The following is a 23778-nucleotide window of genomic DNA, read 5'->3' as shown; positions in this document are numbered from 1 at the left end:
TTACACTGAGCACCTTAAAGTATATCGGTATTGCATCGTTAACTAGTATTTGCACAGTTCAGTCATCTTCTTTTCCTGAGTCAAGCGAGTACATGAAAAGGTTGTCATCACTGTCTTCTTTACTTTCTTTAATCTGATGAATCTGACGATTTCTTGGTTTCCTATGTTTGGAATAAAGTGGTGTTGGAGGAATCACAGACTTGCACACTGCTGCATATTGTTTTTCTGATTACATTTACTGCAAAGTCTGCCGTAAGCTTGACAATGGTTAGCTTTCTAGTGTGGTCTTTTCTGCAGTACTTATATCGAATTACTGGCTCGGGCTTTGCTACTCTTTGTTTGTAGTTCTGTTTCTTGCGTTTCACCGCGTGTACGTTTTCTGGTCTCAAATCTCTCTGAGGTGCGCTTTAGAGACTTCGGCTGCTCTGCAATTGTCTATGGCGCTCTGTAGTGCGAGTTCAGGCTCTCTTAGTAGTCTAGCACACACGGAATCACTTCGGATGCCACAAACTTTTTTTATCGCTAATCAAAGAATCGTTCAGTTTACCGAATTCACATACATTTGCCTTTTGTTGAATTTCTGTGACAGGTTCGTTTTCCTTCTGAGTTCTCGTGTGAAAGGCGTGTCTCTCATAAGTCACGTTTTTTTCGGGTTGCAGTATTCCTTAAATTTTTTCGTGATATCCACCAACTTTGTCTTATCTTCATCTTCGGTCCACGTAAAAGTAATACAAACATCAATGGCGTCCGGTCCCATAAATTGGAGTAGGGTCATATCCTGAATTTTATCTACTTTACTTGCCATTCCGCTCGCTCAACGGCGAAAACATCGTACTGATGTTTAAATCTCCTTCAATTCTCTGCTAGTCAGCGTAAGTCCAGGGGGCGGCGGTAGGCGTTTCATTCGTAATCAAAGTACTGAAAGTACCGAAAGACGGGGTCTTAATAGTTTGAATTTGTAATTGTCTACGTTTTCCTCAAAGATGTTCCAAAAATTGTGAGTTTGAATTCATTGTTTCAACATAGTTTGTTAAAATTCGTCTTTTTGCAATTGCCTGATACTTTCTACTGTCTAAATTTTACTTAATCCCAGCCAGGACTGTGTTTTCATAATTGTAGAAAATTGACACAACGGTATGTAAGATAAGACCCCAAGGATTTTTTTTAAAAACTACAAATAACCGAGAAAATCAAATTAACTAAATTTAGGTAGATAATTAAGATCATAAGATTTATTTAATTTTGTGTTCAAAGGAAAAATCCACAAGTCGGACGGTATATGTTATACAAGGTTTATGAAAACTCTCAAACTGCTCAATTACCGAACAAAGTTAACATTTGTATACCGATAACAAACACAGGCACCTGACGTTAGAAATATTTCTTTTTACAATAATATTATTCCAAGTACTATAACAATAAAAAAGTTCGTCACAATAGCCATTTCGATTTCTTAGACGGACTTATCTGATACGATTTTTTGCAGCGATTCATGTAAAATTAATAGGTAAAAAGAAATTTGTTCACCCCTTACTACTTTTTGTGTAAACTCATACTCCGAATTCATTCAACTGCTTTTCAAATCGATAAAACTAGAAAATGGAAACCAAAAGTGAATGAATCGCGTCATATTTTCGGGTAGACCATTCTTGATTGGCTGTTATATATGTCGTTTAAAATAAAGCAAAGAATACAAAAGACATTCAATGATAAATGTACAGATATATCAGTTAAAGGACTGATTACAAAAATAAGACAATTGTCCAGGCCCCGAGGTTATAAAACTTTTTTCATACTCGTACTCATACTCATACTCCGTACTCCGAGTATATGCTCCGATGAGTACGACTTTAAATACCAAGGTTATAAAAGTTTTGGAGTATGTTCTCCGCTGAGTACTATTTGGAGTATGCTCCAAAAGCCGATCGATGAAATTTTACGTCTCTGAAGAAAGACAGAGAACGGTAATTCATGTAAATAGTCCTGGCATGTAGGCAAACTGTACATGTGTTCAGATTAATTATTTATCAACAAAATGTAACACATTATTTACATGTACATATTATCTTCTCCATCTGCAAGCATGGAGATGTGTCTTGTGTTTATGTCAAATCTTTCTCTCTCTCTCTCTCTCTCTCTCTCTCTCTCTCTCTCTCTCTCTCTCTCTCTCTCTCTCTCTCTCATGAGACTCAGATAGTGATTCATGCATGTGATGATTAAGTATAATTATGTTGTAAGGAACGATATGAATATAAAAGAAAGAAGTAAGAATTTACACGGATATGAAGAGAGTATTTCAATATAGAATTTAGTTCGATATATCTTAAGTTTTCCTGGCTTTTATACGATTTTGATATTTTACATGCCAGGAAAAGGTCAGAAACGACGCCAATACAAAACTGGAAAGTCACTGCCCCCAAGTGGATATCTCTTAAGATATTTAGTGAGCAGTCCCTGTATTAGGGAAAACAGGGAAGAGTTTAATTCAAAAATAGAAACATATACTTGGGAAAATCACAAAGATACTGAGAAATCCGTTTATTTTCACTCATATAGTATACACTAAGGAAATTATATGGGTATTCCAATTTAATTGCAACATACTTAGTACTATATTTGCCTTTTAAAATTCTTGTGAGAAAAAAACATCTAATATCTTGAAGGGGTGGCGTGGGGTGGTGGTGGATGTTGGAATTGCATCAATGAACATATGCCAGAAGCCAAAGACACACGTAAAGTTTCTCATTTTAATATTTTTGGGAATGTGCACAGGAGTTTAAGAAAATTCACTAATTGAAATATTTTTGAAATTTCCAATTTGAGGACCACGTTAAACCGAAACAACGTGTTCAAGGAAACTGTGTACTAAAGTTGCTGTACCCCTTTTTGTGGGGTTTTATTGATGGTTCAAGTTTTTCTCACTTAGTCAAGGCTTGAAAATGTGTGTTTAGAATTTATATATACATACTGTGTCATTTTTAATCTTAAGTAACGTCCATTGATATTTTTGAGCAAGCCTTTTCCTATTCATCTTTAAAATTCGAAATACATGTGTTAATTTTGATGCATTTGACATAGATATTTGGTTACTTTAGATAAAAAAGGAATAGCTATATGAATTATCTAAATAGTTACTTGCTAATAAAATAAAACAATTTAAGAGATGAATATTCCCACAGCTAAGCTATATAGAGAAAAATCTCTCACATGAAAATGCAAAGAAGCTGTTTTAAGTAGTACATGTATTTTCAATCGATTGCATAGAATAACAATAATCCCCTTCAAATCTCTCTCTCTCTCTCTCTCTCTCTCTCTCTCTCTCTCTCTCTCTCATAAATTCTAGCTTTTATCATGCGGGTTATGATTAATTTAAGTGTTATCTTTTTTTTTTTTTTTATCTTTTTTTTATTTTTACATAAACAAGCTTTTAATTAACTGTAAATTACCCGAATTCTCAAGCAGAATATATACGTCGATCATACTTAATGTTTTTCCATAACTGTGTATTTAAGAATAAAATTTGATGTCATAACACCAAATTTTATTTGTAGAAAGATACTAATATAATACTTAAGACTATGGGGTCACCGGGACCCACCATCCTTATATTCGAGCGTTTATAATCAAATGTTAAACCAAACAATGCATTTCACCTTACGTATACTTAGACATGTCTATGCTCTCGATGTTTTAATTCGAAATAAATAATAAAGATCGTAAGGTAGGTGATGTTCCATGGTAAAATTTCTTTAATATTTGGAAAATAAAAATCAAATACTGGTAGATGGTTCGGAATGGATACTCTACCTTTCCGTAGTAAAATTAAAAAGAAGTTGTGGCCTATATTAGACAAAGAATACATCTAGATCTCTGCAGCTACATGTAGTATGTATGGTCACCTAGGAAGCCAAATATGTACGTCATAATTTTAAAAATATTGCCAATACAAAACTTAAAAATTCGAAATATTATCTTTATGTTTACATCTAACGCCCTTTAACCTGCGTTTTAATTACTTACTGCTGATTCTTGATTACTTTCTATATTTCCAAGTAAGATTGCTTTTTGTTAACTTTCAAAATAGGTTTTTATTATCGATATTTCGAGATAAAAAAAATGAACCTTGTTCAAAATTACTCTAAATTTCACAGCGTTTTTGACACTACAAAGGAAAGGCGATTTATAAGCCAATATTTTCCACATGCAGACAGTAACTGTTTTATGAAAATTTAAAAAACACACCAACTCCTCTTAAAAATATTTAGTTCCAGGGGTAGATCCAGAATGTGAAGTTAGAGTGGGCGTCAGTATAAGACAGGGAGTCTGGAGAGGCCGCTTTGTGGCCTCCAGATGGTCTAGGGCAAAGTCCTGTTGGTGACCCAGGGGGCAAAGCCGGCCCCAGAAGCTCCAGGATTCTAGAGATTTTGTAGGGTAAAAAGGAAGTCTTTAAATAGACGTTTGAGATATTTCTTCTCGTGATTACCGGTATACTTAAAGTAATAAAATTATTTACAATTTTTAAAGGTTTGTAGATTTAAGACCTACAGTCATCAAATTCCTCTGTCTTGTAGAAATCCAAGAAACATATCCTTTTATTTTTTTTTTCTTTCGAATGACTGTAATTTAATCAGTTTAAAAACCAAGTTCAATGGGACAATGTAAATTAATGAAGTTTTAATATAAGATAACTATATATACCAGCTTATATTATAATAACAATGGAAGAGTCGTTAAAGCACTAGTTAGTATAACCAATTACTTAAAGGTGGGTATATGGGTGACTGGTCATATTTGAACCCAAGGACAGCGTAACCAAAATGTTTTTTTCCTGGGTTTTTTTAGTTACACCATTGAACACACGCGTTTTCTTCATATTGCACCATTGAAACAGTCTACTGTAGAGAAATCCCCCAAGTTAAAAAAAAAAGATAATTAAGACTCGCAAGTTGTACATTTTCTTTGCCAGAAGGAGTATGATTTAACTTTATTTGGACAATTTTGTTTAGGGCTGTGGGGGGGGGGGGACGCCGGGTGCGACCTCCTTTACTCCGCCACTGATTTACCGCTTATTCTATAAAATGTTTCCCTTTCCAAGTTTTGTGGCATGCAACATAAATGATAATTGATTAATAAGTAAGTAATAGAAAGCGTTAGACTTTTATGCATCCCCCATCCTTTGTAATGTTTAGAACTAACCTACATTTTCACTATAATCAAAAAATGGACCCAGCAAGTACATCTGATTGAAATTGATTAATAACGATACATGTACATTGATTTCGTTGTTTTTAATGATGGGGTGTATGGGTCGTATTTGACAAAAAACAGAATTCCTAAAAAGTAGAGCTATTCAACGGTAGTATTTTGTACGTAGTTATACATGTATATGTACATTAATTAATGAAGCAAACTATCTAAAAGTTATTTTGATAATCTTGGTTGCAGTTCGCCCCTACTCTTAAATTCACCTCCTTTATATCTAGATATGTCATTAATAAAATGGTAAAAACGTTCCATTTTAATTTATATACATGTAAATATGATTAAATTAGAGCGTATAATACAGCAATGTTACAATATGAACAATATCATATATTTGCACTGCATTCTATTTAGATTAAATGTCTTGAGTACGACTTTGAGAAAGCTTCAAAGCTTACTCAGAAAATTGCATTTTTGTACTCAGCCGGAGTACGAGTAGGAGTATGAAAAAGTTTTATAACCTCGATATCTTGAGTAGGAGTACGATTTGGAGCACGGAGTACGATTTGGAGTACGAGATCGTACTCAAAAAAGTTTTATAACCTCGGGGCCAGATCAGTTACTTAGTGCTAAAGAAGGAGAGTTGGTTTCATATCTAGGAAAAACTATTGACATGGCGGTAATAAGTTTAACTGACAATTGAAAATGCAATAATTATTGTAAAACAATTATAAATTGTTAATTTTAGGTATTAATTTAGAATTAGCTATACTACTATATTAAAATAATAGACTCGAATTTTTGGGCTTTAATACCGAAAATTTTAAACATCATTGGTACTTGAAGATTACCAATTTGTTGTTTTTTTTTCTCAGCTAAGCTTCGCTAATTAATAATCAACGAAAACTCCTAAAAAAATCCCGGAAATCATCTGGATTTTTTGGATTTTACAATCTTGCGCGTGCGCATTACATTCATGCTAAAAGGATCTTTAGTTCATGTTTCAACAATATCATATTTGCATGAACAAACTCAGAAACGATAATACAAATAAGTGTAAATTTTCATTGGAAATTCTTTATATATTTTGTTCATATATATTTGTGATTTCTTATGGGAGAAATTTTAAAATAACAAACTTAATACATGTACTTACTTTAATTATTTGATTTCATGCAAAAAATTCACATTATATTCCTAAGGAGAGTGAAGATAGACTGTTTTTATGTTAAAATGATAAATGTCTTACGGACCCGGTTTAACGATAGAATGCGTTCCGTGTATTGTCTCTGTAGCAAAAAAAATATGTGTACATTGGCAAAAAAGTGTTGTATTCTTCCATGATATGGATTACATTTTAGATGAAATGTATTTACAGTCACAAAAAGGTTTTTATGATTATTCTGACTTCACTAATCTTCTCCAAAATCGTTTCGGAGCGATTTTGCAATTTTATATTGCATTAAAGGTATATGGGAGGCATTCTAACTGTGGTGAGGGCCTTTTTCGATACACAGTTAGATTATTCTAACTAAGGAGAGTGTAGTAAAGTTATTAGCATTAATGTAGGCTTATAGCTTTGTTATGTATATGTCAACAATACGGTGTGTGATTCGATGTATCTATTTTGTAAATGCAATGTCAACTCGTACACGCACGTCTAGTTCGATTTTAAAATTTCTAATACATGTATATGCAAAGTTAACGCTTATAACAGAAAAATTAACAAATGTTGTAGGAAATTGTCATTTCAGGGATCTGTGTCCTTTCAATATACTATCGTCTATTAAGCTCACATTTTCATGCGTGTCTTGGAAAAAATGAACTTAAATTTCGAAAGCGATTTAATTTAAATTTTTTCGAAGCGCTACAATAAAGGATTTGTATATCTGATTTTAATACTACGATAAACATTTGTAGTAAGTCATATTTATTTACATGTACTGCCACGCGGTAAATTAAAACTTTCCGCTTTGTTCGCGACGATTTTCGAATCGCGGAAAATAAATCAGCGTAAATTTGATACAAAATTTTGTTTTTGTAATAGCCTGATAAAGTACACAGGTAAGTAAAAGTACGGTGAACTATGTTCAATTTGTTTAGTTAGGGGTACAAATTGCGGGATCGGAGGACAAGCGCCAGATAATAGATTTGTAAGCCTCGTTGTTTATTTAATAATCCATTGACAAGCTAATTAAAACGGTCGCTTTCCTTGTGTAAACCGATGTCTAATTATACTTGGGCTACCGGTATATGTAACGGTACATGATCTATTTATTTATGACTGTTTGTGTATCTGAAAATAATTATCGGTAATTATTTCACATTAAGGAAATCGTGTAAATGGTTTCTTTGTCCGAATTTTTCATTTCAAAGAGCGACAACTTAGATAATTTTCCCCTCTTACCTCACAGGTTTAAACAATCGTGAATTATACTTACAATGTAACTTTGAAATAGTGAAAATTTGATTCGCGTAAATTTTATATACCGTGCTAGGTTCTGATTCGAGGAAAAACATGACGCGGAAAAAAACTGATATACGGTATTGGTGCGAGATATTTACCGATGGGAGAAAGATCAGCTGAGTTTCTGATTAGAGTCATTAAGATATTGATGAAGAATTCTTTAAAATCATGGATATGATTGGTTTTGTCCGTCGTAAAATATAGGAAAAAGTGTAAACCTATGTCTCATTACATAATAAAGATTACATGATTATATATTCCAACTAAGCCGGAAAACATGAACATTAACATTTGACTTGGTTCTTTAACAGATTTTTTATTTTCTATGTACCAAATTCCTTTAGAGATGAACAGAAGCCATACCGCAAGTAAACTGGAAGCTAATGAAACACCTATTTAATATGTATGACATCTATGTATAACCCGTCCAGATTTTAACCTCGGCTCACTCATGAAGTTCGGTATTTTTCAGGTGATAGATTGTTAAAATAAAATTCACAACTTTCCAAAACTGCACATTGCGTTTGGAAACCTTCAACCTCTTCTATTGATTAATGAGCTCGTCCACCAACTAAATCGTCGACGGCGTTGTGCATTCAGTTACGCAACTCATTCCACAAATCACTACAACTATTGAACCCGAGCAAAAATATTTTGATCAATCAAGCTATCTGTTTATTTTCTTCATAGAATTTGGTTTATACATACAGGACTTAAAACGATTTAATGCGTGTTTTTAAAATACATATTTACTGAAATGCATGAAAAGTTTCTGCATTATTTTCTTACGCGTAGACCCAATTCATGTGTTCTACGCGCGTACCTTCCGGTTTGATACTACAGCTGACAGTAAACTAATAGACGGGGCACGTGACCCCGTCTAAAAATTCGTTTCTTCTGACACCATGTTGCACAATTAAAAATGCATTTTTTGTAAAGATGGCGATGAGAACCAGTTTATTTCAGAACAGGTGCACCATCATACAGAGTTATTGTTTATGAATCTACAACATGTGACACATACAGAATGAATTGAAACTTATGAGTTATTCAATTCGGTTCATGGTCACAATTTTGATCCAAATTTTCGCTTTTAATGTTAATAATGCATCGGTAGAGGATTTTCAAAAGGCAATCAAAATGACAGTGTCATTCGTCAGATTAAAACGAGTTACAAAGCTAACAATTTTATGTTTTGTAAACAAAGCTCTCGTAAAGTTTTTCATTACATTTGTAATATTAAATGTACAGAACTAAAATGAATGTGACAAACACCATGGACCGTTTTTTATATGTCTCGAAACGAATCAGCTGAATTGGATGTTTCCATTTGTATTGAGATATAGTCTTCTGCCTAATATTTTGTCTGAAATATTAACTGCATCCCGACCAGGTCAGTCCTTTATACTTGTAGACAATTTTTTTGACCCAAAGGGAGAAAAAGAAAACAATGATATTTATTCAGCTAGTTTATTTAAATCGGTAGATTTGCTTAATAATGTGTTCCATAGAAAATCCACAACTAGTTATTAGTTTTACAAGATTTATGCAAACTCCGAACATTTATACAAAATTCCGCTGCTTCGGTGTGTGGCGGTGTATAATTATTGCCGAATTATTGAACACAGTTGACATTTGTGAATAGATAAGTAAACAAACACAAGCGCCTGCCGTTCTTAATACTACTTTTTATAATATAATTATCACCAGTACTATAGTAATAACAAGGCTCGTCACAGTCGCCATTTTTAATAACGTTTAGACCAGCTCATCTGCCACAACTTTCTGGCTGCGATTCATGCATATTTGATATGTACATGTTCAAGGAACATTCACCACCGACTACTTTCTGTGTAAATCCGAGCATCAATGACATAAATTGACGATTCAATCGTTTCTTTTCTCAAAAACTATATATGCATCGAATTCAGTCTACTGCTTCTCATATCGATAAACGTACATAAGAGTGGTCGACAATGAATGATTCAAGGTATACTCTGAGGTAGACCGTTCCTGATTTGCTGTTGCATTTTAAAAAAAAGAAATGAAAAAATAGATTTCAAAACTACGATATAAACTACAAGTTTTTATTTCCATATGCATGTACATGTAATTGAGATAAGAACTTTTTTAAATATTTACAACATACATATAACAGTCTTACATTATTTAAAAGGATAGCATTGGTGTGAGATATTCACCAACTGTAGAAATATCAGCTGAGTTTATGAAGATAAACATGAAGACATTTTAGAAAGAAATTAATCTTAAATAATTATAAATGAGACTCGTTTTGTTATAAAGTAAAAACATGTCATTACATGTAAAACAATTACACATATAGTCAAACTGAGCCGGATAACATGAATAATAACATACATGTATAACGTGATTCTTCAATATATGATTGTATATGGTTTGATGTATTGACTACTACATCGTCGGAAGCCACGGGTTTTCAATCCTTTACAATGTTGTTAAATTAGACAGCTGTGTATACTCTGTTCTTATAAATAAACTGTTTATTCAGATGCAAAACTTAATCATGAAGTTTGGTTAGTATTTGGTGATAAAATGATAAAAAGAATGACAACTTTTCCAAAAATAGTAGAATGCGTAGTGAAGTTTGCTGTGGTTGGAGATATGTACGATTCAAACTTAAACCCCTCTAATGATTAATGAACTCTTCTGGGAACTGAAAGGTCAATGCTTTTTCCTTTAGTCACGTAACTCATTCCACAAATCGATCAAACTATTAAACCCGAGCAATTATTTATATATATATATATATATATATATATATATATATATATATATATATATATATATATATATATATATATATTTCAATGTCATCTTTTAAATGTTTAGTTTAAATTGATGTTCAATGAAAGTCTATCTGATATTGATTTTTGCTCTAAAATAGACAAACTGGTATTTAAATTTTTTCACCTAGAAGAAGCATAGTTCCGAGATATACCACCAAATACTAGTCGGGGACATTACTATGGAATAAGTATGATTTAACAACCTTGAAAAGGCTGTGTATTTAGAATATGTTGCCATTATCCGGACAAGAATAAGTTCGAACCTTCCAAAAAGAGGTAATGACAATCTTCGTTAATCATATATACCTAAACGTTTAAACAATAACTCGTTTTAATGGAAACCTCTAGCCGTTAATATCTATTATTGTCATATTTTATGACTATTGGCGAACATTAATAGTGTCTGTCAGAGATTATAGCATTAGTATTTTTTATCATTGATCAATTGTTATTCAAAACGGAAAAATATTTATAAATTTTCATATTTTTTTTCATCTCCAACGACCATCATATTAGCTTTTTAATATCTATTGGTTCGTGTACGTCGCTAAGTAGGGATGAGATCACTCTTTATGTCATTACATATAATAAGATTAGTACCTTGTTATAACTCTACGCCTGACATGGAAATTTTGCTTAAAATATTAGAAATGCATGAAAACTAGAAAAATAATAAGTTTATTTTGGTGACCTTTATTTTTACAGAAACATGGCAGAAAAGAGGAAGGGTCATTGGAGAAACGTTCAACGGAATAAACAAGTAGATGATACTATAAACGAACTCTCAACCCTTATTAAAGACAAATCAATACCAACAGATATTGTCAATAAACTTGGCAATGCTTTGAACAGATATGATCAATTTAATGAACAATACAATTGGGAGAAAGCAAAGAAAGGACAACGGCTCAACACTGCTTTGGTAATGGAGATTGTGCAAAGCTCAAAAAGAACATTCACATCGAGGGAAATTTTCTTGCACTTGTTAGAGAGTTGGGACGAAAAAAGTAGGTTTGAATTGTTTGCCTTTTTGTTAAATATTAAATTTGTTTTAATCCCCTGCAAATAATGAAATAACTTTCAAACAAACTAAGATACAATTCATACAGCGCAAACAACATTACCATTACCTTTGTAGCATTGATCAATTTAAAATGGATTGTCGGTTAGTGCACAAGCACAATGGACATTTAAACTGTTAAAGGGAACAGTAAACCACTTCAAATATGTTTTGAGATATATCTTCACAAAACAGGCGACATTGATAACCTTATAAAACCCAGCTAGTTACTAACTGATGTAATTACGAGGTTTACTCAAAAGAGAAAAAGTTTCGGTTTGTTTGATAAAATGGTATATGTTACCAATTTACTTCAAAAATCAAAATTGTGATAACATAATGAATCTTTTTTAAAATTTCAATGGGCATGCTATATTACATTCAGTGCATTCAAAATCGTGAAGGCACTCTGTTTACAAATGTAAATTATAATAATCTCGGAAACTTTTAGTAAATGGCGTGTACTTGGTGTTGCTCCTTTGATAATAACATTTGTCAAAGTAAAGTTATTAGATTTTTGAGAAAAAGTTAAGTAGATTTTAACTTTTAATCAAAAGTATCGTTAAAGCTATTTCGAAGATTTGAAACGTTAAAAAAACAGTTAACAAGAATGTAACAGTATTCAAAGATTGTAAGAAAATATCCTTTGATAATAATTCCTCTAAAGTTAGAATACTGGGCAGACTTTCACCGTGATTTCAGAGAAATTTTCTATCTTTTATGGTATCATGTTAAAGATAAATCATGGTTTCAAAATATTGGACGCATTTGTTGTTGTTTTTTCAGTTTAGCTAGTCAGACTATTTATTCTATTCTTCAACTACGTAACAGCAAGTTGCAACTGTGCCTTAAAACAGTTTTCTTCCGGTGAAGAAAAGTATCCGGCGGTATCTCCCTTGAATAAAATAATTGGCAGATAGACTATATATCATATTATTTTTTATTACTATCTGCAAAAGAACCGGTTAATACATAATTCATTTAAATTAGTTTGCGTGTTCTAAAATCATTCAGCAATGCTACCGACGACGTAATTTTTTACAACCTATTTTATTAAACCATTTGAATTGCCGTAGCCTATTCAAAAATTGATAATGAAAAATGCTTGGCAGTCGGGTTTTTCTTCTCTTTTCAATCTTTTTGAATTTTGAACAAGTATATTTAAACCTCTCCTGTTTAATTTATGCACACTGTATGAATCAAAGCAATGAATTGATTTTGTAAAATCTGTCTACGCGCAATCTACGTTTAACAACCATTCAGCCCATTTAAATCGTATTAGATTTACATGTGTAATTTGTATGTATTTTAAGCTTTCAGTCTAACTCTTTATCTACACAGCTTTCTCTACAAGTAATACAAAACGCAGTATGGAAAACAAAGCGATTATAATAGTCGGATGACATGTCAAACTTTGCATTGTTTGATCTCTTCCATTTGGGATGATTCTATACTTTCAGGCGCGGATCCAGACATTTTTCCCAGGAGGGGGGGGGGTGTCCGACAGAGCCTACCAATATATTGATGCATTGTAAAAGATACAACTTTATTTTAAGGCAATTTTTGGCAGATTTCACTGGCATTGATAGTTCTTGTATGATGTACGTGCATGAGGGCTAGTGACGACAATCTGTCCTCATTCATTGTACTTCGCATATAGCTTTTAATGCGACGAAGCCCAGAAGCCCAGAAAATAAGCCCTCGGCCTCACAAGAGGTGACACTGGTAAGGTGCAACCAATGTGAAGAAGTGTTTTGATATCTGGAAAAATGTCTCCGTATGCAATTCTGTATGTATCTAAGAGATTGTCTGCTGTGATGCCCTATTCACCGAGTTTCCCACAAGCCCTCTTCCATTCCAACAAATGCCCTAGTAGATCTTGTGAAGATGAAGATTGTAAGTCCGATTCCCAGAAGAAAAATTCAGAAGAAAGCTTTTGTATTTTAGAATCTGACAGGGTCACCATTTGCTTTGGAACAAGACAGCCAAAAGCACATGCAACACTGTCATCTTTGTTAAACCTGTCATTGAGCTCAGTTGATAAATGATCCAGAAATGGAACAGCTACCGTGCCTTTGTAATATTGTTGCGGAGTGGAGCTACCGATATTTGTTCTCTGTGTTTGCCTACCACATGTTCTCGGGACCTTCTCTTCTATTTGAAGCTCATTAGCGATTTGTTTGCAATCTTCATACCACGTTTCAAACTCAGCATCTACTCCTTCTCTCATCTCTTTCACCCTCTCAACACGATCGGTTATCAATGTACGGGCTTCATACACGTCCAGATCATTTTTCTGCAGTTTTGATGCAAGGTGCTTCACTGTTTGCAGAACAGCCCTGACACATATGAACGTCACCAAAAAGTGGTACGACATCATAGTGGCCAACAATCCCTATGCTGTGATTTTAGTTTGGGCGTCCCACGACCACTCATCTTGGGTATTTTCGTCAATCCCTGGGTTTACAATGGACCGGAGACATTCAACGACGGCAGTATACATGCTATAGAATACACCAAAGCAGGTATGACGTTCTACCCATCTTGTTTTACACAACCCCAACAACTTTTTACGCTTTGATTCAAACCCATGATATTGAAAGACATGTTCAAAGAAGCGCTGCCTTTTAGGAGAGACGTCAAAGAAAACGAATGTGGCATTTACCCCATCTATCATATTTCTCACAAGAGGTATCTTGCACGCATAGGCTATGCTCAAGTTCAGGACCTGACTGTTGCAGTGTGTGTAAAGAGCAAGTGGATTGATAGAATTTATTCGAGCTTGACAACCTACCTTTTCTGACGACTTTGCTGCCCCATTGCTGCCCCATCGTACGCCTCATTTTGTCAACTGGAATATTGTTCTCTGTTAAAACCTCTACTATTTTATTTGCAATTGCTTCCCCAGTAGTACGTTTCAGATGGAGAAAATTAAAGACTTTTTCGCGAATATATGGCTCACTTTGACTTTCTTTTAAAAATTGCACACACAAAGCCAGGACCTCTTGGTTTGAAAACGTATCGGTCACTTCATCAGCTATGGTAGAGTAAAACCCCCTCCCTTTCAGGCCCTCCAATATATGATTTCTGATGTGTGACCAAATGGTGTCTATGATTTCATTCTGTATGGTCTTGCTGGTATAAGTTGCATTTTTTGTTGCATTTTTTATATGATCAGTCATGGAGTCATCTCTGTGTCCCCTCAGGGGAATGTTCTGTTTTCTACAGAGAATTAGTGATTCAACTATCATTCTCAAGAGCCTCAAATTTTTGTCATACATGTCCTTGTTTTGTGAGCTAATCTTGTACTGGACTGAGGTATCTGGGGAAGTGAGGGTTGCTTTCAGAGTCTGATATTCAATACATGCACTTTTGTGGTAGGCAGACTGTGCGTGTCTTTGAATTAAACAATCTTTTCCGCCAACTTTCTTGAAATTTTTGAATGGTTTACTTACAAAGGTGTCGTAACATCTTACATCTGACTGAGGAAACAGCATACAAATTTTGCAAAGACCCCCCTGAAGTGCGCCACTGTGTGTCAACCATTTATATTTATCCAACCAACTTGCCTGAAAGTACAACTTTTTCTCCTTACCAGCGACGAATTTTGTTACAAAGGGCAAATTTTTCAGGGTTTCTTCGTAGATCGTGACGTCATATTTTTCCGACTTTTTCAAATAATTACATCACATTTATAACTGAATTGGAACTAAGGAATGACAAGCCTAATAGGCATCTTGTAAGATCTATACTGGATAGTGGTGGTTTTTCAATTTTGTTTATACAATCGAATTTGATAACCCCTTTTTGGCAAAATTCGAGGGGGGGGATCCTCGCAAAACTTTTTCTATTCGTATAAATATCATTTTTTTTCATATATATATATAATTTTATTTGGAATCTATTTTTTTCTAATGTATGATTTGTATATGTATTGTATACGTTGTATTTATTCCATTTGTATACTTATATGTGTATTTTTTATCTGGATCATTTCTTAGAAACTTTTTGCATAGATTTTTAATGCTTTAATCGCATTCTTATTAGCATTGGATCCATCGTCGAAAACCCATCTCGCTTTCGATTCTCTTACCTCTTATCATAAGAGAAGCGAGACCGAGCGTTGGTTTCTGACGATGTATTTGAACAGGGTGTGCACACAGTGTTTTTTGTTCAGTTGATTACAACAGGTCATCAGTCGTAGTTTTTTTCTTCCGAAGGAAATTGTTTATGAGTTTAAATAGTTTTAGAAGCCATGAAATACAAACCAGCATGTTGCACACGATTTGTGCACATATTTTCACGCGGATGATAACACACCGATCCATTTTATTTGTGGGCATGTCGGTTATGACCTATTGAATCATGTCATCTGATGCAACGCGTACGGTTGGACGTAGGTGGGACGTAATATCGCTACAGCTCTACTCAGTAAAACATAAATAAACACAGTACAGTACAATTCAGCTCAGCAAAATACAATTATAACATATTGCAATACAGTGCGGTTCAAAACAGTACAGTACAGCACGGAGCAACATATAATACAGTACGTTACAACATTGTATAACGCAGTGTAGTACAACACAGTTAATCACAAAATAACACGGTAAATAATATCATCCTTAAGTAACACACTATACAGCACATTAAGTACAAAAACACGTCGAAAACAACAAAGCAAACGTTTCATTCAATGCACTCAAATATATCAATTATTCCCAATTCAATTACAGAGAGATTTTATCTGTTGATGTAATTACGCTTGTTTGTATTTGTAGAAATTGAATATATTAAAGAAAAGGAGCTAAAAAAAACATTGAAAATTTTGAGCAATAAAAGTGGAAAATGTTGTTCCTTGGAAGACTTGAAAGAAGATGGAATGATCCCACAGCACAAAGAGTCTTGCAGTATGTTTGAAATCCTTTCAAGTGCATTTGGGGAAGAACCAGATATGGTGCGCCAGAAGATTGAAAAGGCATTGGTACTCTATTTTCTACAATATCTATAATTTTCTAAAACAATGAAAAATATCAAAAGTAAATCATTATCAACATTCTTCTAGTTCCAGGAAAAAAATAACTTCAAGAAATATGACGCAAATGAATGGATAACCAGAGAATTGTCAGACAATTGAAACCCAATTATATTCTACATTTGTGCGAACATACAGAAATGCGTTATCAGCATTCAAGCAGATGTCACTCATGAATATAAAATTCTCCCTGATGAAACACCCAAGCTCCCTCCTGTTCGATTTGGAAGACTAGAACAATTTAAATTTGTATACCTAGGGTCAGGTAGAAAACTGTTGTTTTTTTTAAACTAAAGATATATATTCAAGATTTTAGATTTGTATAAAATATTTTTTCAGTACAACAATTACAAACGATAGTGAAGTGTATTATAAAGCTATTATTCAATGAAAACAAATGAGAATAAAAAAGGCATTACGAATTTTATAAAACTAACTTGTATAATATAATGAGTTTAGAAAACGTTTTCATGCATAAGCTGAACATGTTTTTCTTGCAGAATATTTCACAATAATCAATGGCAATATATTACAGTAAACATTTGTGTTGTTATTAAGTCTTAAATTGACTTTAATGCATGAAGTTTGTATAAAATGTTCAATACCACAGAAGCCACAGACGAAACTGGAGTTAATAATGTGGAAGATTACAAAGAACTGAGAAATTACTTAGAGAAACAGTTGGAAGATTTAACCGACTTTTGTGATCCAGAAAGTACTGAAATAATACAAAAAGAGGCACCATCATTTGATCAGAAAATTCTTCTGAAAAAACATAAAGAAAAGATTGATGAAATCATGCATGATTCACGTGAACAAAACCAGAAATTACTAGAACAGAACCAAACAATTGAAGAAATTCAGCAGACTACTAATGATATTTCAGAAATTTTACAACATGCTAATGCGATAAACGAAAAGTTACAAAAACAAGTTGATAGTTTAAAAAGGCAATCGGAAACTAAAACTAAACAACCGAATGATGAACAAAGTAGACGTACTGAGAAGAAATTAGATGTTTACGAAAAGCCTGAATCCCAGAAAAAAAAATGCTGGTCAAAAACACAAGGAGCTAAACAAATCAAATTTAATGATACAGCATGTTCACAAAGTTATAGCCCTAAAACACAATTGGAAGATATCAAAAGACCACCACCTAATGATGAAACGCAGAGACAAATGGGAAGCCCTCAAACACAACCAGAAGCACGAAATGAAAATGTAACTGGCAAAGAAATGGCACAAACTGAAAGCTGTAAAACGAAGGCGGAAACTGATACAAAATTAAAGAAAAAGAAGAAACCAAGTGTTATTACGAGAATGTCAAATGAATTGAAAAAAGGATCAGATGTGTCAAGTAGCCCCGAGCCTCGGACTGGCTCTCCAGCTAAGAGTTCTAATTCTACAACAACATTTACTCCTCATTGCTAAAGTTTGTATTGATCATTCAGAAACAGTGATAGAAGAAAAGGTATTCTCAGACATGTAGAGAAATGTTTTTCACTTAATACTCAACCTCCTGTTTTCTTCCCGGAAAGAAAATGATATATGCTACATAAGGAAGGGTTGTACATATTGCTTATATGCATAGCGTTCATGTTGTACACAGTGTATATATTTGTAAATAGAAAAAGAAAAAAACAATTTCAATTAATAAGTAACTTTAAAAAAGTCTCCATCGTTTGGGCTAATATTCAACAAATCAGGGTAAAAACTTGCTTACTTGTTTACATAAGATGTTAAGATTGCTGTGCTTTTTAAGGAAGGAATCTTCTTGTTAATAGAATACATGTACTTCTTATATTAAGAAATCCACGCCATTTTGACACAGTAAAACAGATCATATATACAAAAGATTCTATCAATGTCATCAAATTTGACCATCTTGTTTTAGCATCAAGGTCAGGTAAAGGCCACTACCTTTTTCCTCAACTTAAGGATGATCAAAATAAATGCAATCTGTTTAAGATATGAGGTTCCTATTCTTCAATGAAATGATATAAAAACAAGAATATATTGCCCTTGTTAGATTATAAACTTTGATTACTATTTCTATGCCATTTTGTATTATTGTGAAAAAGAAAGGAAAATATTGTTACGTGCTAACGCTACACTTTGGTTTGATTTGTTCTTCTGACACCAGGTACTTTTACTGGCAAGTACCAAACCCAAAATAGAAGTAAATAAAATAAAGAGTCTGCTTTAAAGTTTCACAATTTATTGATACACCTACTATTTCTTACAAGACAGAAAATAAATAAATAGATAGCCTCCTCAAAACAACATTAATTAAATTCCTGCCCTTTTTATTCACTGAAATACCCTAATAACTCCAGTAAATACGCCGGTTTCGAGATAGGAACTCTCTTGTTTAGGAGGCGCAAATAACACGCGAGTTGAAGCGGAGGTGGGACACATCGTCAACGTAAACAATAGCAACGCGGCGAAAAAAAGCAATGTCTTTAAACGTAGATTTAATGTTAAAACCGCAACTTAAATTGTTTTTAATTGAACGAGGAATGACTGTCAGTGACTATAGCGTCCATCAACTTCGGGAATTGGCTAAGAAAGCGATAGATTTGAAATTACCGGTGTTAAAAGCTCCGGATGACACCAAAGAATTTCTGCGTCAGAGAAGTCGTGTAATTATTGATGGAGAAGTAGTTGAATTTCCGTTTATAACATCCCCAGAACTCAATAAATGGACTGATGATTTGAGACACACTCCCGTTTTTTGTCAGGCCGATTTATTTGTTTATTTGTTATCAAAAGCGAACGCCGGGTGGTCTCCTGCACGTCTACAAAATTACAAGTCCGAACGCGGTTATAGATTGTATCAGTCTAATCACATTCACTCTGTTAAGTGTCATGAGTTATCCCACAACTACATCTATGTAAAATCACTCTGTATTAGAGAAACCTCACAATCAGTTGATCCATACAGAACCTGGTGCCTGCTAAATTGTGCTGATGGTAGTTGTACATCTGCTGGCTGTGATTGCACTGGGTAACTTGTGTTCAATTTTATAAATATGAATAATTCTCCACATAATTATAATAACCACTGATACTACAGAAGAAAGCAAACTTTGTGTTCAGAATCATGATAACAATTTATTATTGCCACAATTTTATGACTGCTTAATACACATACACTACATACATGGTAGCAAGTAATTATTAAATGCAAAATAATTTAAAATACCACTGAAGGCTACATACATACATTAGAGGTAATATTAAAATTTTTAAAAAGTTATATGGCACCAGTTTTGAGCAGTTGGTAGATACACATGTAAAATTTACTGAGACATTTTTAAAACATGAATTCAAATGACAATTGAAAAGTCAGGATACTGTACTGTAAGATAAAATATTTGCATCATTGAGATACATGTATATTAATTTTATAATAATTTAATTGTAATCTTTTTATTAAGAGATGATGGTGGATGTAAACATGTTGTGGCCCTACTGTTCAGTTTGTCACTGTGGTCAGAGAGGCATATTGATAGGAACACTGAAACATGTACTGACAGAAAATGCATTTGGGATGTACCTCGTAAAGAATCAAAACCCAAACTGCTGGATGAAATTGAACAGTCAACTGAGCAAACCCGTATTCTTCCATTTGAACATTGTTTTGACCCTACCATCGTTAATCAAAATAATCCTGATATTGATGAAATGCTTTTAGATTTAGTGAAAGGGTTTGACACTCAAATTATTGAAGTTCTTGACATGAACATTGATAATAATAATGATCAAAATGTACCCAAAACTCTTCCACAATGTATTGCAAATTTTGATCCAAATGGAAATACCGGTATATCAATTTTTGACTACCTATCAACATGCTTTGATGAATCAGATTGTACTGAAATCAACAGGCTTACTGACCAACAATCTGAGTTAGTTCATTGGTATGAATACAGATGTGGCAGAATTACATCTTCTGTCATGCACAATGTTTGTAACTATAAAGGAAATGACCCAAACAACTATATTGTAAAGCAAATATTGAGTAATGACTGTACATCATTTTCAACACCTGCCACTATCTATGGTAAGGAAAGAGAAGTTTTGGCAAGAAATTTATATGAAAAAAAGTATGTCTCAGAACACAAAAGTGGTAAAGTAAAAACCACAGGTCTTATTGTTAATCCTTATGTACCATTCCTAGGTGCTTCACCTGATGGAATTTTGCAGTGTAAGTGTTGTGGAACAGGAGTACTCGAGATAAAATGTCCATACAAATTTAGAAATTACACTTTAGATCAGATTTTCAATGAAAATTATCATATTCAAAGTGATGAGAATGGGTGTATGAAATTGAAAGAGAACTCTAATTGGTACACACAAATACAAACACAGATGGCTGTGGCAAATGTACAGTGGTGTGATTTTGTAGTGTATTTGGAAGGTGGTGTCAAAATTGGAAAACATCAAATTTACAGTGAAAGAATATTTTTTGATCCATTGCTTTGGAATTCATTGTTAAAAAAATCAAAGATATTTTTTGAGAATTTTGTACAACCAAAATTGCAAAAAAAGTAATTATTATGTATTTTTATGTTAGGATTAATGGAAATATTTTATGAACAATTATTAACTAGCAAAACACAATTATATCTGTATCATGATTGATAAAGTACTTTGAATAAGTACTTCAAAATGCTAATACTATGTTTTGATTATTTATCTAGTTGAAAAATATTTACTGCATGACTATATACATATAGATATATATATACATGAATGTTAAACATTGCAGGAAAAAATGAAATCAAAGTGCACAAATATTGGTGCATACTTTTCCAATTAACAAGTCATTATATAACTCTAAATAAACTGATTCTTGAAAAACAACAACATAAAGACTTCTACTTTCTCACTAGAGTTGGCTTTAAGTTACAAAGAAATGCTGAAACTTTAATCATTTGATTAATAACTGGTTTAAGTGACCATGGAATTACATTTCCTATAAGCCTGAATAACTTAAGTCTCTGTATAGCCCTCTCTACATGAATTCTAAGTTTGGCTATCTTGCGTGTCTGCTTTATTTCATTAACATTAAGGCGTTTCTTTTTCCCCCATTGACACTTTCTGGTAAAAGGAGGAATATTCAGGGTGGCTTTCTTATCAGTGAGCAGATCTCTTATTGTAAAACCTCGGTCAGCCATTATGTCATCACCCTCTTCTACAAAATTTAAAAACCCTGAATCTTCTGTAATAAATCTATCAGACACATTGCCACCATAAAGTTTTGAAACAAAAGTAAAATTCCCTGCTGGTGAAATAGCTAGCAAACATTTAGCTGTGTTTTTAGATTTATATGTACTATATGTAGCTGCTTGAGCAGTTGGAGATCTAGGTCGTTGTAAAAAAAAATTCAGTACAATCTATAATTGCACGTGTATTAGGGTACTGCTTCCTAAAGGACAATGGCATATACTTTTTTACTTGTCTCCGAGATGGCCATCTCAAAAAGTTTCCAAATGCATTTGACATAAAAGTTATCCAAGTAATAAAAATCTGGGAAACCCTACTTTTAGATACACCAAACAGATCAGCAATACAAAACTCAAATAATCCTAAACGTAAGCGAACAAGTGAAAGAATAAATTCCTGATAAAAAGATAATTTTCTTGATGGACCAGGTTTTCCATGTCTGTTCCTCTGGTAATTTTTCTCCTGGGCACTGGGTGGACCTGACCAGTATTTTAATGCAGAACACTTGGCAGATAAAATATTGAAAATACCCAATAGCATAGCAAGTGACGGTAATCCTGTGTACAATTTAACATTCTCATCATTTTTGGTAACAGTCTCAATAAAACAATCTCTTAAAAGAGTGGTCTTGTCATCAAGTTTTGCTTGAAGTTGGTGGATTTGATCAGGCATTATGTTAATATCATTCATGGTCATGTCCGTTTGCACTGCTGTATCCTGGACATTCACATCAGTAGAACCTGGTGATGTACCAGCAGCATAAACATGATCGAGGAAGGGAGGATTTGTAACACATTCCACTTTCTTCACATGCTTCACACCTGAAAAAAATTAATTTTATAATGAGATTAAATAAAGTGATCGATACAGCGGGTTATAATCAATGAATGGTCACACTAATTCTAATTCTTTAAAACTCAAAGCTTAAATTTAGAGTTGAATAAATAATAATATCAAAAGTCAGATGTTTTTTCCTACTCCTTTTTATTGCAATTTTAAAAATTTAACGACAGTTAAAATATGTATGATAACAGGGTAGAAAGCATGTTTTTGATTGATGAGTACATGTAATTACCCTCAGATCTATCATGACTGGTGTTGATTTCATATTCCTCAGCAACGTAGGGGATGTTGTCTTCTTCATAATGATGAAGAAGTATGCCACTATTGCTTTCTGTTGAAGTTTCCTCCTCATCACTGATATCAACTGGCATCTGGATAGAGTTGCTTGTTTTCCTGTTAAATCAATTTCATTTTGGAAAAGGGCTAGGTTTTTTTAACAATCAATTAAATAATAGTGTTAAACATATTTTCACATTAACAAGCAGAGAAAATCCTTAACATTTGACGTAAAAACAGCTGAATTTATATTCATGACACTCATCACATTCTATAGATAAACAATGAGCTTGAAAGAAATCATAAACTCTTATATATGAAAAGAAAGAACTGTCGTCTGCTCATTAAGTTTGCCAATATTCAACAGTCAATATTATATTATTATGAGGCATTCATTAAGAAATATACCTAGTATAAGACGATTTTTTGAAATTGTTGTATGGAAATAACGTCGGAGTATTTGAGCCGGGCTCAAAATGGCAAGAACAAATTCTTGTGTATTTGTTTGGCACCCAAGACTTCTCCCGTCTGATGAGCCTTATCCACTGGCTTCTTCTCTTTTGGTCCGACTTTTTAGGCAATGAATAAAAAGTTACATCTTTCATGTGTGGATGTTTATCCAAATCTTGTAGTTTTCTTGTCGAAGATGTGCATTCTGGCACGCAGCAATGATAGACCGGCATAGTTGTCAATATAAACAAATCTGTCCCACCTTCCGGTTTACTCCCAGACAAAATTTACCTCCGCGCGCGAAGAGCTACGTCAAGGGAGGCTATCTCGAAACAGACGTATTCACGACAACTTTAATGTCAAATAGTCTGATTCAGAAAAATTC

At 33.4% G+C, this 23778-nt stretch overlaps 2 protein-coding genes across 2 annotated transcripts; one reads left to right on the top strand and one right to left on the bottom strand.

Annotated features, from left to right (window-relative positions):
* Positions 1 to 10606: 10606 nt before the first annotated feature.
* LOC117682397 (uncharacterized) lies at positions 10607 to 20418 on the top strand (the record flags this gene model as incomplete). Its single annotated transcript, XM_066069365.1, is given in 6 exon segments — positions 10607 to 10773; positions 11203 to 11504; positions 16339 to 16541; positions 16623 to 16857; positions 17203 to 19599; positions 20033 to 20418. Coding segments are annotated over 2 exon segments (937 nt in total), but the record flags the coding sequence as incomplete, so codon positions are not given.
* Positions 19191 to 23708, bottom strand: LOC105344026 (uncharacterized). Its single transcript, XM_020073609.3, has 3 exons — positions 23352 to 23708; positions 22900 to 23060; positions 19191 to 22645 (listed from the first exon to the last, which is right to left on the bottom strand). The coding sequence occupies exons 1-3, from the start codon at positions 23624 to 23626 to the stop codon at positions 21963 to 21965; spliced, it is 1119 nt and encodes a 372-aa protein (XP_019929168.3). The 5' UTR covers positions 23627 to 23708; the 3' UTR covers positions 19191 to 21962.
* Positions 23709 to 23778: the final 70 nt, after the last annotated feature.

Source organism: Magallana gigas, chromosome 8, assembly GCF_963853765.1.
Source record: "Magallana gigas chromosome 8, xbMagGiga1.1, whole genome shotgun sequence".
Lineage (NCBI taxonomy): Eukaryota > Metazoa > Mollusca > Bivalvia > Ostreida > Ostreidae > Magallana > Magallana gigas.
The sequence above is the reverse complement of the archived record's forward strand: the minus strand, read 5'-3'. Positions and strand labels throughout refer to the sequence as shown.

Excerpts from the sequence above, each read along its gene's own strand:
- LOC105344026 (XM_020073609.3), bottom strand. The coding sequence starts at position 23,626 with ATGCCGGTCTATCATTGCTGCGTGCCAGAATGCACATCTTCGACAAGA. Across the intron at positions 23,061-23,351 it reads AAAAAATCGTCTTATACTAG|GAAAACAAGCAACTCTATCC; the intron begins GTATATTTCTTA and ends TTGATTTAACAG. Across the intron at positions 22,646-22,899 it reads CAGTCATGATAGATCTGAGG|GTGTGAAGCATGTGAAGAAA; the intron begins GTAATTACATGT and ends AATTTTTTTCAG.